This window comes from Astatotilapia calliptera, chromosome 14 (assembly GCF_900246225.1).
Source record: "Astatotilapia calliptera chromosome 14, fAstCal1.2, whole genome shotgun sequence".
In the NCBI taxonomy this organism is placed as follows: Eukaryota; Metazoa; Chordata; class Actinopteri; order Cichliformes; family Cichlidae; genus Astatotilapia; species Astatotilapia calliptera.
Window position 1 is genome coordinate 13003854 of NC_039315.1, and position 16904 is coordinate 13020757.

Here is a 16904-nt window from a genome sequence, read left to right on the forward strand (position 1 = left end):
CTAACTGTATATGAGTGTGTTAGAACAACAAGTTCTTCAAAACATAAGCTAATAAAATAATCTTACATTAACTTTGACTTTAAAAACTCATAATTAACACCTGGCACCATTGTAAAAGTTCCCATCAAGTTCTCCCCATACTTTTTGAGTTTTTGACGCTGTCTGCGTGACTCCTTTTTTGTTTTACAGTTTTTCTCGATTGGTTTGGCTCATTTCTTGAAACCGTGGACAAATCTCCAAACCACCTTGCAATTGTTCACAACAGAATGTCATTTCTCATTGGTTTTATCAAATTGCAAATGCTTTAGTACATGTCTCAAGTGACTCTGTGCTTCTTTTCAAATGATTATGTACAAGTAGCTACAGTTAGCACAATGAGCCCACATTTAGCACATTTTCCAAATAAATAGATCTTGGTGATCTAAACTGATTAGTTGATTTTTCAGTGAAATGGTCACTCACTCCAAAACATATCAGCATGGTTTCAGTGTGTAAGTCATCATATGCACAATTGTCTGTTCAACTGTCAAAATTAGTCAGAGATATAATACCATGAAAGTATGTCTTGGAACATTTGATAAAGTTACGACAGTACTTGACAATCAATCAGGTGAAAGTAGAACTAACGAAGGAGCAGTTTCCCACATCTCAGATGACCATGAAACAGATTTACGGGGTACCATTTGAGAGAAACTGACGGAGTGAAAGGGCTGCGGTACCAGTATGTGCATGTAAGTCAACTACTGGTTGTCTATCATTGTAACACTATTACAGTAAGACATGGTTACCACTGTTTTTTTGTTTTGCGTTATCCTTTTTACCTTCAGAATCCAGCTTTGTGTGACTAGAGCATTTTGCCTAGAAATTGTCTTCAGTTGTCCACTCCCTGTTTTTACAGTACTTTAGATCCTCCCTGCAGTATCTGTCTCTACTTGACTGATTAGATTTATTTCTATTCTATTGTAGAGAATAATGGCATTAGAAGGCAACGAAACCCCTCACATCCTAGTGTTCGTTGATGAAGCTGGCTTCAACCTGGCCAAAGGTCGAAGGCGTGGCCGTAACATCATTGGCCACCGAGCCACTGTGGATGTCCCAGGCCAGCGAGGAGCAAATATAACAATGTGTGCCGCCATATCAGAAAGAGATGTGGCCACACACATTCCCAGTTTAGGGCCCTACAATACGCAAAAGCTCCTCAATTTTTTGGACCACCTTTATACTGATCTGATCCCAGAAAATGAGAGGTGAAGAAGGACCTCAGCTACCACATTATGTCTGTCACGGCTGCCGAGGCGAGCCGTGTGGAGTTGGAAGAAGGACCCAAGATGCAGGCAGTGGATGAGATACCGGTGGTTTTATTTACAGAGGTGTAGTGGCAAACAAACAGTGGGGCATAACAAATAACTAAAGACACCTAAACTGGGAGAACTAAAAATAACAGACCTGGGAGCATATGACAACGGGATGAGAAGCAGAGAGACGCAGACGACGAACAGGACACCGTGGAACACAGGGTAACAGACTGACACGGCGTTACACAGACGAACCAGCAACAGGCAGGAGAACACACAGGGCTTAAATACACACACCAGTAATCAGGGGATGAGAGACAGGAGGGCAACACAGCTGGGAGGAATCTGAGCTGACGGGACAGGGGAAACGTAAACTGAGCACACTCACATATGACACAGACCTTCACAATAAAACAGGAAACTCAGACACATGGAACCAGACAAGACATTGAACTAAACAGACAGATTCACAAACAGATGGGGAGACACCATAGACAGACAGATACAGACGCAGACTCAGAGGCAGACTGAATATAACACATAGAACTTAAACAATCATCATCAAGAAAATGATAACGAACTAAAAGCGCTGGGTCACCGACCCAGGACCATGACAGTGTCATTGTGTGGGATAATGTGAACTTCCACCACGACCCACGCATCAGAACCTGGTTCACCACCCATCCCCGGATGCTGATGGAGTTTCTTCCACCTTACTCTCCTTTCCTAAATCCAATTGAGGGTTTTTTTTTTCAGCTTGGAGGTGGAGGGTGTATGAGCATCAGGCTCAAGACCAGAGGGCCCTGCTGCATGCAATGGATGCTGCATGTGAGGACATCACAGGGGATCAATGTAGGGGATGGTTGAGACCTTCACGCCGTTTCTTCCCTCGCTGCATCGCAAGGGAAAATATCCGTTATGATATGGATGAGAATTTATGGCCTGACAGTGAGCAGCGCGTCGATGGCCAGGGGGATGAGGATGGTGGCCAGGAAGGAGAGGGTGACAATGGCGACCACTGAAAATATTACTGTACTATAGTTCTGAAACCTTATTTACAGTATGGTAGGCTAGAGTTCTTTTTGGGGTTTTTTGTTTTTTGTTTGTGTTTATAACTGTTCACATTTACAGAATCCTGCATATGTTTTCTTTTCACAGTATGTTCTCTAATGTTAACATTTCTTTGTACGGATAAGTATGTTTACAGTTTCCTTGAGTATGAGTGGTTTACTGGAGGCTGATTTTACTGTAACATCTTTTAGTTTTATTCATAGTGGTATTCTGTTGCTAGACCTGTGCCTCAGTGACAGAACGTCTAAGCATTTTGACTTGCAGTGCTTAAACAATGCCAAAGGTATAATGCATTTTGGGGGCATTGACTATTTATATGAGAAGGATATTTAGTTTTGACACATGGATAAACTCTTTTGGGAGAGGTGTGAGCTTTTGCAGGGGATCCATGGTGTTGTGCTAAACCATCCAGGTTATTTTGACAAAAGCACTAAATGAATGCACATGTGCCAAGGCAAATGAGAAGGATCTGTGCTATTTTGACTGTACTGACCTTTTATATGGGAAAGGAATCTGCTTTTGAAGCATGGACGAAGAGTTTGGGGAAGGATATTTGATTTTGCTAGTGAGCTATACTGTTGGGCAGAACTGTAAGACTGTTTGGCCAAATGACCTTATGGTTTTGAGATTGTCATCTCGGTTTCAAGAAATGACCCAAACCAATCGAGAAAAACTGTAATATCAGTGGTCACACATAATTCATTCAAATTTTCTTTTTCACATTTTCCCCAAAATTTTGTTGTAATTACAACACATTCAAACAGAAACCCGGCCAGTGTCGAACCTTATTGTTGAATGAGCTCCACGACCTTCTGAACACAATAGGTGCAACACTCTCTCCCACAGCATCTGCTCCTTTAATTGAAATGTTTCAAAGCTGAGCTGATCAGCAGGCATATACAAATAACTACAGCCTTGGCTGAATGTCTAATGACTATCACTGATTATTCACTAATGCGCTGAAAAACAAACTGATTCATAAGAACTCCGATTTAATGAAAGATGCACAAACAAGTAAAACAGGGGAGTTCCGGAAGTACTCCTGTATTATCTTTGCATGTTCACAAAGGAGAAAGGAAAACATCAAAGACACAACTCTAACTACATCTAAGCAGAATGTTGTTAATCGGGTCAGCATTATTTACTGATGACTTCTCTGAGGTTTTCCACGGAAAATAAGATCTTTATTTCCACCTGATACCTCCAGGACTCTGGCCACTCTCTTGTTGAGATGCCTCTGTGTTATACCTACTTCGCCATTGTGGCCCTTAATAAGGTCCACACTTCCACAGAAGCAGAGATCGAATCTATTGTGGGGCCCCTCTTTGTCTCCTGCCATGCAACAGACATCTGGACCCCCTCTTCTGTTGCACAATTTCCAGTCCTATTGAAAGGGACAAAGGAAAGCAGGCATCAAGCATCCAAAAGTCACTCTCAATCATGCTGGACTTTCACAACCTGACATGAGCACAATGAGGTGGAGGGAGATGAAGCAACAGCACCGAGGAATGGGTCTGGGCCCCGCCCCAAGGGAGCTGTTTGTGTCCAGAGCTCCCTGAGAGAAAGACCCCGGCCAAACTCTAGAGGCTACAGCAGGGCCAGATTGTGGAAGAGTGGGTGTGAAACAGCAGCTGCTGAACAAATCTCGACATGAGGGAGTGGATGACAAACAGCAAGACTGAGATGATGTGAAGTGGAGAGGACGCAGGACATGTTAGCACACACGGTTGACGCTCTCTGTCATCATTATCAGCCTCAGCAGCAGCGACAGTGATGATGAAAGTGAGAGAGTGATTATGGCTGTGCTGAGGTGTTGGAGTGATTACGGATAAACAATGGCAGTTGTCGCGAATTCAGATTGTTACTTCTATGTCGGAAGCACCTCTCATTAGGGGCTTTATAGCAAAAGGGGAAAATGCACAAGCAAGCATGAGGAACAAGTTTCATCTTTGTGAGCCTCCAGAAACTGAGACTCATGTATGTGAAGTGTCAAGAAAAAGGAACTAATAAAGTGAATACAACAACTAGTGGCTAAAAATGACTCAAATATCAATTTAATAGGTGATAATAGAAATGAAAAAACTCAATTTAAGTTTTAATCATTAAAAACTTTACCTCACTGACACTGTTTTGGTGTCACTTTAAAGGAAAACAGAGCCTTTTACTTGAATAAATTTAGCTTTTATTGAGGTTGAGGAAACTTAAAATAGCATTGTGCAGAGCATGGAGTCACAAATCAGTGTTCCTGAGCAAGACTCTGAATCCCAAAATGCTTTTATGTCCATGTCTGCCCAGACTCTTATAACATCTGTAGTGATGACTGATAAATAATTAAGTTAATGTTAGGCGGCATGGTGCAGTGGTGTGGTTAGAGCACGGTCTGGGCTTGAATCCACCTGGTGCTGAGCCTCTTCTGTGTGGATTTTTCATGTTCTGCCGGTACCTTGTTCTCCCACGCTTCCTCCCACAGTCCAAAAATATCCATGTTAGGTTACAGGCTGATTCTAAATCGTCTGTAGGTGTAAATGGTTGTCTGTCTCTCTGTGTTTGCCCTGTAATAGACTACCATCTGGTCCAGGTTGTATCCCTGGATGGAAGTTGATGGAAAACAAAAGTGCCAAAATTAGAAACATCCTGAATCAGATTTATGAAAAACTATTCTACTGTATTTAGGGCTATTGTCCTAAAAGCTCCCTGAAAAGCCTTAAGTTGATTCAACACACTGAAGTACACAGAGTACTAATGGAAGCTAGAAAGAGAGATCATATTTCTCTCTTATTATTGTCTCGTCATTGGCTCCCAGTTAAGCCCAGATTTAACTTGAAAATCCTTTTCCCCGCATACAAAATCTTAGATGATCAGACAGTATCATATCTTAAAGACCTCAGAGTATCATATGGTCCCAACAGAGCGCTTCCTTCTCAGAGAGCAGGCTTCTTGCGGTTCCTAGTTTCTAAAAGTAGAACAAACTACCAGGCTCCTCTCTCCAGCTCCCAGTTTGGGTTCAGGAGACAGACACCCTGTCTACTACTAAAATGATGTCTGGATGGCCGGATCAGGTGGCCATGAAACACCCCTTGGTTATTCTGCTGTAGTCTCTGCTTCTGCTGAGGACCCATGACGCTCTGAGTATTTTCCTCCACTTTCCTCTTATTATTTTCACAACTTCATGTCAGTAACTGCTGTAGTCTGTCCTTTTTCTATTTATCATCTCTCTGTCATCAGCAAAATCTTTTCTCTTAATCTCAGACTGCTCCTGCACCCACTGTACCGTTTGGGCTTGATTTTCTTGGAGATTTCTTTCTGTGAAAAAGGACTTCTTCCTTCCCACTGTCCTCAAGTGCTAGCTCAGTAGAGATGGTCTGATTGGCGGTGTTTCTTCTGTAACATTGGTCTATATATGTCTTTATCTTTCAATATAAAGTGCTGCTCGATGACTGTGGCTGTGAACTAAAACTAAATAAATAAAACTGAATTTAACTTGTCCTGCTGTTACCAAGTTACCGCACGGATTAAATGACCAGAAAAGCGTCAACACTTCAGCACTTTATCCTGGGATGTTGATCTAAAAATGTCTGTAGTTTTTCATAGATTATTGAGCTGCAGCCAAAATTAATTTTTATTACTAAAGGAACTTTTGACCTGAATCACCAAAATTAAAGGAAGTTATATCTTCCAGGTCCAAGTATTTGTTTGTTACAAATTTGAGGACATTTTTATTCAGGCGTTAAAGAGATGGATGGACTCACAAGTCAAAAATGCAATGCAGTTCTGGCCAAGCTATGCTGATGCCAAGGCATTAAAAATCCCCATATTTGCCATGTAACTTATTCTACTGAGAGTTTAGATCTTGGAATCTGAACATTAAGTCTAGGATTTACCCTCTAACCCACTCGTTCTGGTTCTCAACCTTTTTGTGTGACCCTGAAATTGTAATGCTGCCCTACATTACAACCCAAGAGCATTTCTATTGGCTTACATTAATATTAGACATAAAACCACCTTTAAGATCTTCACATTATTAGCCATAATTAGTTTTCAGTATTTTTGTCATTAGCCAATATAGACATTAAAAGCACACCCTTTACCTGAAACACAAGTATCATTTCTAATAAAAGTGACTTCCACACTGACGCTTATACTACCACAGTTCATAATAAGACCAGCAGCTGTGCCCCTTCTGCAAGTTTTATTTCACGCTCCCGTCCTGTGAGTACACTTTGAGAGCGCAGATGTCGTGTCTGTCTCTTTAAAACACAGACTCCTGGAGGTTGGCGAGGATTGTTGCGGATCTGGGAGTGCGCAGCTCGGCTCGGCATGTTCAGCGCTTCATATTCGCTCAAACTGACGCTGCAACCCGCAAGTGCCCGACTCTGAGCAGAGGAAGAGGAGAGGAATTGTTTTATTTATGACCGGGCTAAATATATTTAAGCCTCCCCACCCCCTCTTTTTTATTTTATTTTTTTTGTTTTTTTTGTTTTGTTTTCGGCAGCAGCAGAGGGAGCATCTTAGGAAGAAGTCGCTGTGCGTGTGAGCGACCATGCGGACACTAAGAAGTGATGCTGCTGAGTTTTGTTATTAGGTTTCTCCTCCCGGGCGGTGCTGATGCTGATGCTGATCCTGCTGCTGTCATGGGTTCCTGGGAGTGACATCAAAGTTTTTTTTCGGGCTGATCTCAAACGTTTGAATATTCCAGCTGAGACTTCGTTTTCAAAGCCATCAGCTCGGCCAGTTTTCTTTAGTAAAATCCGTTTTTTCTTTTCTTTTCTTTTCTTTTCTTTTCTTTTCTTTTCTTTTCTTTTTTCCATGACTGGAGTTTTGGTTTAACTGATCATTTTGACGCTGAGTCCCTCAAGAGAGCTGCAGACTCCGGCGGATTTGGCACCGGGAGAGTGAGGAGATGAACGTTGCCAATTTACTACTAGTGACTGTCTCCTTCGTCAGCGTTTCTTCAGGTAAAACGATGTTAATTCTACAAAAGTCTCGTATAACTGGCTCTTTCTCACACGCACACGTGCACGCGCACTAACAGCTCATATGGCGTGACTGCCTCCTAGTTGTGCTTGGCTTTTCTTATCGTGTTTTCTGTCCCTCCAGATGGGTGTAGATGTTGTGTTTAGCTTCATTTCAAACACCCCTACAGCTGTGGGAACTGAACACATCCTCCCCAACAACAGATGGATTTTAAACTGGAAATGTCACATGTGCATTCATTTTTATTTCATTATTTTAATACCACCGATGAATGCCAGCAAGACTCTCATGTTCTCAGTGTCCCCTTGGTCCCTGAAGTGGCCACACAGCGAAACCATTAGACCACAGCAGAGGTCAAAAGAAGCTCCACTCAAGCAAAAGCGAAACCATTAAACTCTCACTTTTAATCCAGCTGTGAGCGCAGAAATTGTGAGGGGTAGTGCAATAGGCTGACAAGCCACCACCCTCCAGGCGTGCTTATAGAGGCGCACACACATTACCAAAGATGCTTTTAAAAGATCATTTTTGATTACCTTTGACAAAAGGATTATATTTTAATCGTTGCTCTAGTAACAGCTTAAATTTCCAAGCCTTAATCCAAAGCATAAATAAAAGCAGGGCTCAGAAAAAAAAAAACAATTCATGAGAGTGCAGATGTTTTGTTTTGTTTTTTCATTCTCAATGGGGCTAAAAAAATTTAATGTTAAGGAAATTAAATTTCGACTCAGTGGACATGAAAGGAAATAAATCTCTCTTGATTAAATGATGTATTTACATTTTAGACCAAAGCCTCATTAATACTGGATTTGCACAGCCAGTGGAAACACTGATATTTTAGAGTTCAAAGAAAGATTAAAAAAAATACACAGACAGTTCTGGAATTATTTAAACTAGACCTCCAAAGGGATCCAGTGGTGCTGCTGTAGAACTTTTTGTTGTATAGTTTACTTGGATGGCTTCACTGACAGTTTGTGACACTGATGTTATTCAGGATTATATTCGATTTAATAACTGGACTCAAAGATGGTTAATCCTGAAAACAGTCCTCAGAAAACTTTTAGAGTTAATGATGGAAACATTTAAAACCCTTGTGTACAGTTGCAACAATGTCTACACATATCCCCAAAATTACGTGCAGAGAAAATGCTTCACAGGAAACTTTTTGTTGCTTTTTTGACAAAAATGATTATTAAGCCTTTAAAGTAACACATTCAGTTTGGTTTACAACATCTGTTTGAATCATTATGACGTCACAGGCCTAGAGACTGGTTGGCAACCTCCAGTTACAAAGAAGAAGAAGAAAAAATACGTGTTCTTATTTAGTGATTGGTTGCTGAAGGTTACTGACTGTAGCAAAAGGGCGTGCTGCATCAAAATCCTCCAAACAATTGCTTTGGTTACTAGCAAACTGCCACATTCATTAGTTAGCATGGAAGAAGCTAACTTATTTGCAAAGACTTGCTTTGAAGGCAAATGTTTTCCGTCTCTTGGTTGGTGACTGTTTGCAAACAAGTCGTCATCTTCCCTGCAAGCACAAAATTCCTCTTTGCAACCAATTTCACCTCGCCATTTATAGCAACCACTCACCTGTCTATACATTTTTAACTAATCACCTGTTGTTTTGTTTAGTTCTGACCAACTCTGGGGGGTAAAGGATTTGTCTTCTGCTGCTAAACTGTGCTTGCACGCTTGTTTATGCTGGCAAGTTATAGCACCCAGGGGTTTTACTCGCATTGCTGGTAAATGTTAAAGTTTTGGGCCATAAAACCAAGCGCAGCTCTATTTTACAATGTCTTCAGTCATAAACAAAAAAAATTGCTTCAAACCCTGAGCTCTTTAACCCCAGTAACTTTGCTTGCAACCCACATTGCTTCATTATTGTAAACTGGAACCACCTCTGAACATTAAAGGTATTTCTCAACACCCACACCATCTGCCCACATCTATTGATCTGGAGTGGGTATTTCCTCTTGTCCCGCCTCTACGATACAGCGTGTTCCCATATGTATTTTCATAAAAGCATTTGTGAAAAGGATTCGAACAGGCTTCATGACTCCTGCTTGAACCGCGCTCAGACAAAAACACCACCGGTACACACAGCCTAGCAGTTTTTCACAAAGCCTCCGTGTGATTGCGAACAACAATGGCCTGCCTCACAATGTGCATGTAATTCAGCCCAGCAGCTCGCCTCTCACGCAGACATGCAAACCGAACCTCAATTAATAGACTTCAATACGTCTCATTGAAATTTCTGTTATCTCGAGCTGTATTCAGACTCAGCTGTTGTGGTGCTTGCTGCAGAACTAATCGATGCTAAACAATCCTTAGCTGGTGATTTGTGTCCGCTCCGATCCCTGCGGTCATTACTTAGCGACAAATGTGGCTCAGGGCTGACTAAAGCTTCCTATAGTACTTCTTGATAAAAAGAACACAGATGATGAAACCACTGCAGAGGGGAGGTAGTCGTCTAATGTGCCACAGCCTCGAGTCATGTTGCCGGATGCTGATGATGTCCCACTTCTGGTACAGTGGCTGATGACATCATTTAGAGTTTAGATGATGGAAGAGGAGGACGGTTGCTCAACAAAGGCTTCAGTTCTCAGTCTGATGCCAGAAGAAAATCAAACCCGACTCATCGGCTTTGAAATGTAGTCTGCTGTGACATGTTATCACCCTCCCGCAGAGATTACTTGGCAATGTCACAAGAACTCCTTGAATGTTTTGGCCCTTTTAAGTATGTAAATGAATTGAAATGAGAAAAAAAAGAAAAGAAAAAGACGAGTGAATTTCAGCAGACAGCCACGAGCCCCAGCTACAAGCTGCCAGCCTTCTGCTGCTGTCTCACTTTAACTTTCGTGTAAAGTTCGCCTCTGAGCTTTCTGCAGGTTGTGTTTCTGTTTTTGTTTTTCCCACCAGATATAAAGCTGTGAGCTGAGACAGGTCCAGGTGTTTTCGTGTGTGTGTGTTTAACTCCGAGCCTGGGTGTTGATAAAAGGCTCTGAGATATGAAGCAAAACAGGACGTCCCCTCGGTGTCTCTGTTGTTTTCACACATTAGCATGACTGCAGTACACTTCTGCCCCTGGGGAGGATGCGGGGTTAATATTTGTAAATACTAATTAATGAAAGCAGCCCCCAGCCTTATGAAACACCACAGCTAGGAGCCAAGAAACGCCAGATATAGCCCGAATAACCAGCTTGTAAAATGCAATCGTGATCTCCCTCTCAGCTCCTACCCGGCTTACTTTGCGTGTTAGATGAGGCAGAGATGTAGGAGACGCCTTGAGCAAACATGTGGGCGTGTGTCAGAGAGAGAGAATTAGGACCGATGCAATAACTTGTCTATCAGATCTGCCTGTGGCATTAATGAGCTTTCATTAAACTGTGGTTGCACGCTTTCTCTGGATTTCTTTCTCGGTTTTTTGTTTTTTCCTTTTCTTTGTGTATAAAAGACATCAGTTGCAGTTATTACAATTATTCCATCTAATCATCATGGATGATTCATCACGGATCATCAGTTCATAACGAGTTAAATCTGTATCAGCTCTAAATCTGCTTAGATTTTTTTTAATACCACTGAAAAGAAAACAAAAAATCCTGCATGAATTTATGTTGTGTGTTGCAGATACTGGACATGATAACACTCACAAACCACTTTTTTAGGTACGCCTGTTTAACTGCTCAGTAATATAAATATCCAATCAGCCAATCACATGGCAGAAACTGTGCATTTAGGCACAGCTTAAGATGTCCTGCAGTATAGTTCTGTTTATATGGCATCAAGTAACAACAACAGTCACCTCAAGGCACTTTATATTGTAAGGTAAAGAGAAAATCCCAACTATCAAATGATCAGAATGGGGAAGAAATGTGATTTAAGTGACTTTGAAGGTGGCATGTTTCTAGGTGCCAGACATGCTGGCCTGAGTATTTCAGAAACAACCGTCTCGAGGGTTTACAGAGGATGGTCAGAAAAAGAGAAAATATCCAGCGAGTGGCAGTTCTCCGGGTGAAAATGCCTTATTGATGTTAGAGGTCAGAAGCGAATGGCCAAACTGCTTTGAGCTGCTGGGAAGACAACAGCAAGTCAAATAACCACTCGTTACAACCAAGGCAGACGAGGAGCGTCTCCGAACGCACAACATGACAACCCTTGAAGCATGTGGGCTATATTGCTAACCCCAAGAACTTCCAACAGCTCAAGTAAAACCAGGTTACTTGAATGTATGGTGCTATTGTGGTTATTGCTAAAATTAGCCTGTTTTATCATATTTACTTAAGGTAGAACTTAATTAATATTCTGAGAAATGACACTTTGACACCCCGAAGGGTTCAGGTTTCAGGTCAGTGCGTACATGTGTCGTAAATGTTTCGCAGCTGCACTGGGCTGTCTTTTTCAGGAAAACAAAGCTTTAAGCTCCACTGTCAGCAGTGTTACTTTGTAATACGTCAGTAATGGCATTACATTTCTGTTTAATGCACTAATGTCAGGCAACACTGCTCCTAAATTAAGTAATCATATTACAGTTACTCCATCCATTTTTTTGCCTGGTTACCAGAAAAGCAGTTTCAGCAGAGATGCTCAGACCCCCGCACCAGAGGGACATAATCTCTCCAGCATGATAAAAACCTAATGTGCCTTTATGTGTACACACACATGCGCATAACCTTTAATTTTCTGTGCATAGGTACAAACATTACAAACTGTACTCTGACTTTTTCCACATATACAAGTTGTTTTTATAGGCCAGAAGCCTGGGGTGGGGGAAGTCATAAGGTCAACAAAAGTCCAGTCTGCAATGTCTCAAGATTTTCTCCATCACTAAAGAAAATCTTCTCATCCAAGCAATAACACGACGCACAGTGAGATAAATGTGCGCACCTCTGACATTGCGAGACAAAATCTTTGTTGCCGTCATCCGCAAGCAAACACAGAGAACTTCATCTTACGGAGCTTTTTCAAAAGCTGCTGTTCATGTGTGGGCAAAAAAGCCAGGCTGTAATCCACCATCCACTTCTGCAAAAACTGCATCAAAGCTTCCCAAACACCAAGCTACTGACAGAAAACCCCCGATGCAAAGTGATGCTCCACATTTGAGCGTGCCAGTGCCATAACCCGAAGCTTGGTTTTTGAAAGGGTAACAAAAGCTACGATGAACCGGCTTACAGCACCACACCTGGTTTAACATGAGTGGTGGTGGTTTGTGGGCTTGTTTTTGCTGACTTTGCTGTTGGTTTGTGGTGACTTTAAAGAAGGATCAATTTTGAATGGATTTATGCTGATCCGTGGCCATATATAACATCAAAGTGTCTGAGACTTCCGTGGCAGTGCAAGATAATGTCACAAGTAGTGAAACAAATTACTCTCTACAGGCAGTAGATAACTTTTATGCAAAACCGCAATGTTCTTTTTAAAAAATAAATAAATAACAAAACTGAGACTGAATATTGGACCCTAAGTGTAAATAGGCACACTTTTCAATATTTTTAAGAGCTGATTATAAATAAATGACCATAAGGATACTGATACGGCCGATATTTATTGAAGCGTTTCATTTAAGAGCGAAAATATCTTTTTTCATGTTGAAGTGTAAACATGTATCAGATGGAATTTACTGCATTTCTCTCTGTAAAGCACCTCTTGCTCTGATACATTTGTGTGTTTACCGGTTAGCCTTGAGAGTATTACAGAGTGTGATAACCTTGCAGGGGGGCGGCACACTCTCGTTTAAATAAAGCTCCCGTCATATTGGACGTCAGCTCAAGGTTGACTGCCATTCACGCTTATGGCTCAACTTACCTCCGCATTGCCCCTCATGCTTGCAGAAGTTAACATGTTTAAAAGCTTCTCATTGATTCGTCCGCTCTGACGCCGCAGCGCAGCGATGAAACGCGTTTAGTGGCTACAGGGGGCCTAACAAGGTTTTGTTTTCTGCTTTAACTTACAATTGAGGGTTGCTGGATCAACATGCACGTTAAATTGGATATTTCACCAGTGTGGAGCTGATATCTGCCGGTGTCCTGTTGATTTTAGCTGTACTTTCTGCTGAGAGCTTTAACCCTCGGTTCTTTAAAATAGCTGCTCTCATAAATGGGAGTCTGTGCACTAAATGCTGCAACAGACTCATGTCAAAGCTTTGCATTTTCTGTGCTTATTTTAAAAGTCTGCCATACAGCGTGCTTAGCCAGTGCACTTTCTAACTTGTTCATCTCTTGTAAATTAAGTCATTTCACACCAGGATGCGCCAAATTAAAAATTTTCACACAAATCAAGTCACACTCTAAATTCCCCTATGCACTCGGAGATCTCCGAGGACCTGCTGGCTCTAATGTGCCGTGTTTATGATCCGACTAAAAACATACCTTCTCTGAGGTCCCCATTATCAGCAGTGACATTTATTTTTCCACGACACAAACAGGTTGACAGAGTTTCTTTTTTTTGCCGAAAGGTGCTTTCAACCGCCGCACCGCAATCTTCTTGTCACGAGGCAAACGTTGCTGTGAAAGTATTGTTTCTCACAAAGAAAATGTGCTGCTGTCATGCTCATAGCGGCGTAGACTTTTCACTGATTGCACACTTGTCGCGGGAGCAGGTTGCTGCTTGTCACTTTGGCCACCTGAAGCTGTTTTGCTGTTATTTTTCTGCTTTGACGAGACTATTTTGTCTGTAACACATCAGCATGGTGCCACGCTGATTCTGTTATCTGTAGTAAGTGCCCGTTGACTCTTATTAATAATACCAAAGCTGGCTTTGGTTGGAAAACGTTGCCTCTAATGCACTTTAAGACACAGCTGGGCTGAGTTTCCCAAAATGAAAGCACTGAATTTGATTTCAGGATTTTGAAAAGTATCCTATTCAAATATGAGAAAACGAAGACAAAGATTTGTCACAGTGACATTTGGCTATTCAAATCAACTGAATGGGGCGAGGGCACAGTGAGTACAAGGACAGCTCAACATTGCAGAATAGAGAGCTTTAACTACGGTATTATACACTCACAATAAAGGGATTGAAATGACCCCTGTTAACAGTTGATAGCATTATTAATGGCAGACGGATGGCTTTATGCAGTAGGCGAAATGATGAGGTAATCGCTGAGATTAGCTGGTATTACTGTAAATATACATAATGTCATTTGTCTGTATTAATCTGACTTCTTATCTGTTCTTCTTGGAGACATAATTGTAGATATTCACAGAAATAAACGGCTCCAAGAGTTTTTGTTATTAGCAAAGCTTTATTTAGTTTAGATAATATTAGATGAGACTTCATCACCCTGAAGGAGCTTTGTCTTGAACACAAAATTAGAAATACATAGGGCACTCATTCAACATCAAAATGTCCTCTGCAAGAGAGGTCCCGTGTGCATCTGTTCCCATGCCACGATCCATCAAAATGACAAATATTATACACATAAGCGTGTCCCACAGAGGAAAAAACGTGTTCCACTCAAACTGCATTAAAGAAAGCATTAAAGCTGCACCGATATATTATTGATGTGAAGAGTGGATGTGCAAAAGGGTCACTCTTAGTGAGAAACCCACTGAGAATCACCAGCCAACAGCACACTTCCTCTCAACATGTTCAGCTCATTGTTTAGCTCTCCTGTCCACAGTGTTGTACAGTTCATATCAGCCAACAGTTTTTACCAAAAATGCTCTTTTTCATAAACCTGCCAAGTACCGTACTGAGTGATTGATGCTGCTAGCAACTAGCTGCAGAACAAAACGGGGCATCTTGTAGCTGATGAGCCAGTGCGCGATTTCACTCCAGAGGTGGTGAACAAAAACGGAGCATAAAGGATGTTTTGACTTGTGTCTGTCAAGTGAGCTTTGTTCTATAACTTCAGGATTTATTAAGAGTTACTTGTCACATGTTAAAGTTGCATATACCAACATTAGATGTCATTTTCCTTGCTCTCTCTAATTTTCCAATACAGTTTGAGTTTGCTTTGAAAGTGCACAGAGTTCATCCGTCCATGTTTGATTAAATTGAAGGTCTGTCTTTTATTAAAGATTTGCCTTCAACAATAATTGAACAGTAAACAGTAGAATTTAATAGTTCGTGTTAGCAGAGACGGGTCTTCCAGCGGAATCTGCATGAATATTGAAGATACTTATATTGTCTAGACGGAGGAATAATCACACGTGGGGCATCGGCTTTTCACCGGAACAACACTTAGTTTTTATTATTGAACTCTCGCGTGCACTCTGCAGCATAACAGGAAGCATCCTTTCAAAATAAAATCACAACAGATGACAACGAGGGCATACCTATTAACTAGCTCAACACCCCCACTTGCACTCACGTTGTCAGCTTTACATGCATTCCAAAAGAAACAGTTTTTCTTTACTATTTGTTTACACTCCAAACATATATTTCTCAAACTTCAATAACTTCCCCTTTGTTGCTGGCTTTGTCATAACATCGGCCACCATCAGACCTGTCGGACAATACTCCAATATCAAATTTCCAGCATTAACTGTTGATCTCACAAAATGATATTTGATATCGATATGCTTACACCTCTGTCTGTTAACAGGATTCTTTGCCAATGCAATAGTCCCTTGATTGTCCTCAAAAATCTTTGGCGGTCTCTTTTGATGCTCATACATGCTTTGCAACAGTTGTGTCAAGTACAAACATTCTTGTGTTGTTGCTGCCAAAGCTATGTACTCTGCTTCACAAGTTGACAAGGCAACAGTTGGCTGCTTCTTTGTTCGCCATGACACCAAAGTACCTCCTTCATTCAGGCTTACGCAGTAACCTGTAGTACTCCTCCTGTCAGTCACATCCGCAGCCCAGTCTGAGTCACTGTGACCTTGTACTCTCAAATCTTTGTCACTTTTCCTGTAGCACAATGTCTTGTCTTTTGATTGTTTCAGGTACCTTAGAACATGTTTCACAGTAGTCCAATGTTCCACAGCTGGTTCTTTGAAGTGCTGTGACAGCTTACTTACAACAAAACTCAAATCTGGTCGTGTGCAAGAGGTCAAGTAAATAAGGCTACCTACTGCCTCTCTGTACATTCTGACATTGTTCATTTTCTCAGCATCATCATTGTAGTTCAACCTTTGTTCACAAGGAGTTGATCTTGGTTTACAGTCTTGCATTTGAAATCTTTCCAGTATGTTTTCTACATATCTCTCTTGTAACATTTTTACACAATCTTGGGTTTGCTCAAAATCAATACCAAGAAAATGTTTGAGTTTCCCCATATCTTTCATTTTGAATCTTGCAGTTAGCATTTCCTTCGCAGTTTTCAAAACCCTTTCATCACTGGCTGCAATAATAATATCATCAACCCATATGATCATGATCACTTTTTCTTTTCCTGTTTTCCTTGTGTAAACACAATGATCTACAGGACTCTGCATGAAACCGTTCTCTATCAAATAGTCATGTAATGTCAGTATCTGGTTCCTGTGAACTGGTACTGGGGCTTTCCCTGTTCACGTTTGGTCTCTCCCTCACCTGTATGTCTTCATCCTCAGATGTCGTATCAGTTTGTGTTTGCTTTTCCTCATTGTGTTTGGTTACAAACTTAACCAGCCTAAACTTTTG

At 41.3% G+C, this 16904-nt stretch overlaps 1 protein-coding gene across 4 annotated transcripts in view; it reads left to right on the forward strand.

Moving 5' to 3' along the window:
* The first annotated feature begins 6636 nt into the window (after positions 1-6636).
* LOC113035891 (roundabout homolog 2) overlaps positions 6637-16904 on the forward strand; it is a 70381-nt gene continuing 60113 nt past the window's right edge. For all 4 annotated transcript variants that reach the window (XM_026191741.1, XM_026191743.1, XM_026191742.1 and 1 more), the window contains exon 1: positions 6637-7321. In XM_026191741.1, coding sequence (XP_026047526.1) covers positions 7267-7321 — 55 coding nt within the window. In that variant the 5' untranslated portion in view covers positions 6637-7266. The remainder of the gene's footprint in view (positions 7322-16904) is intronic.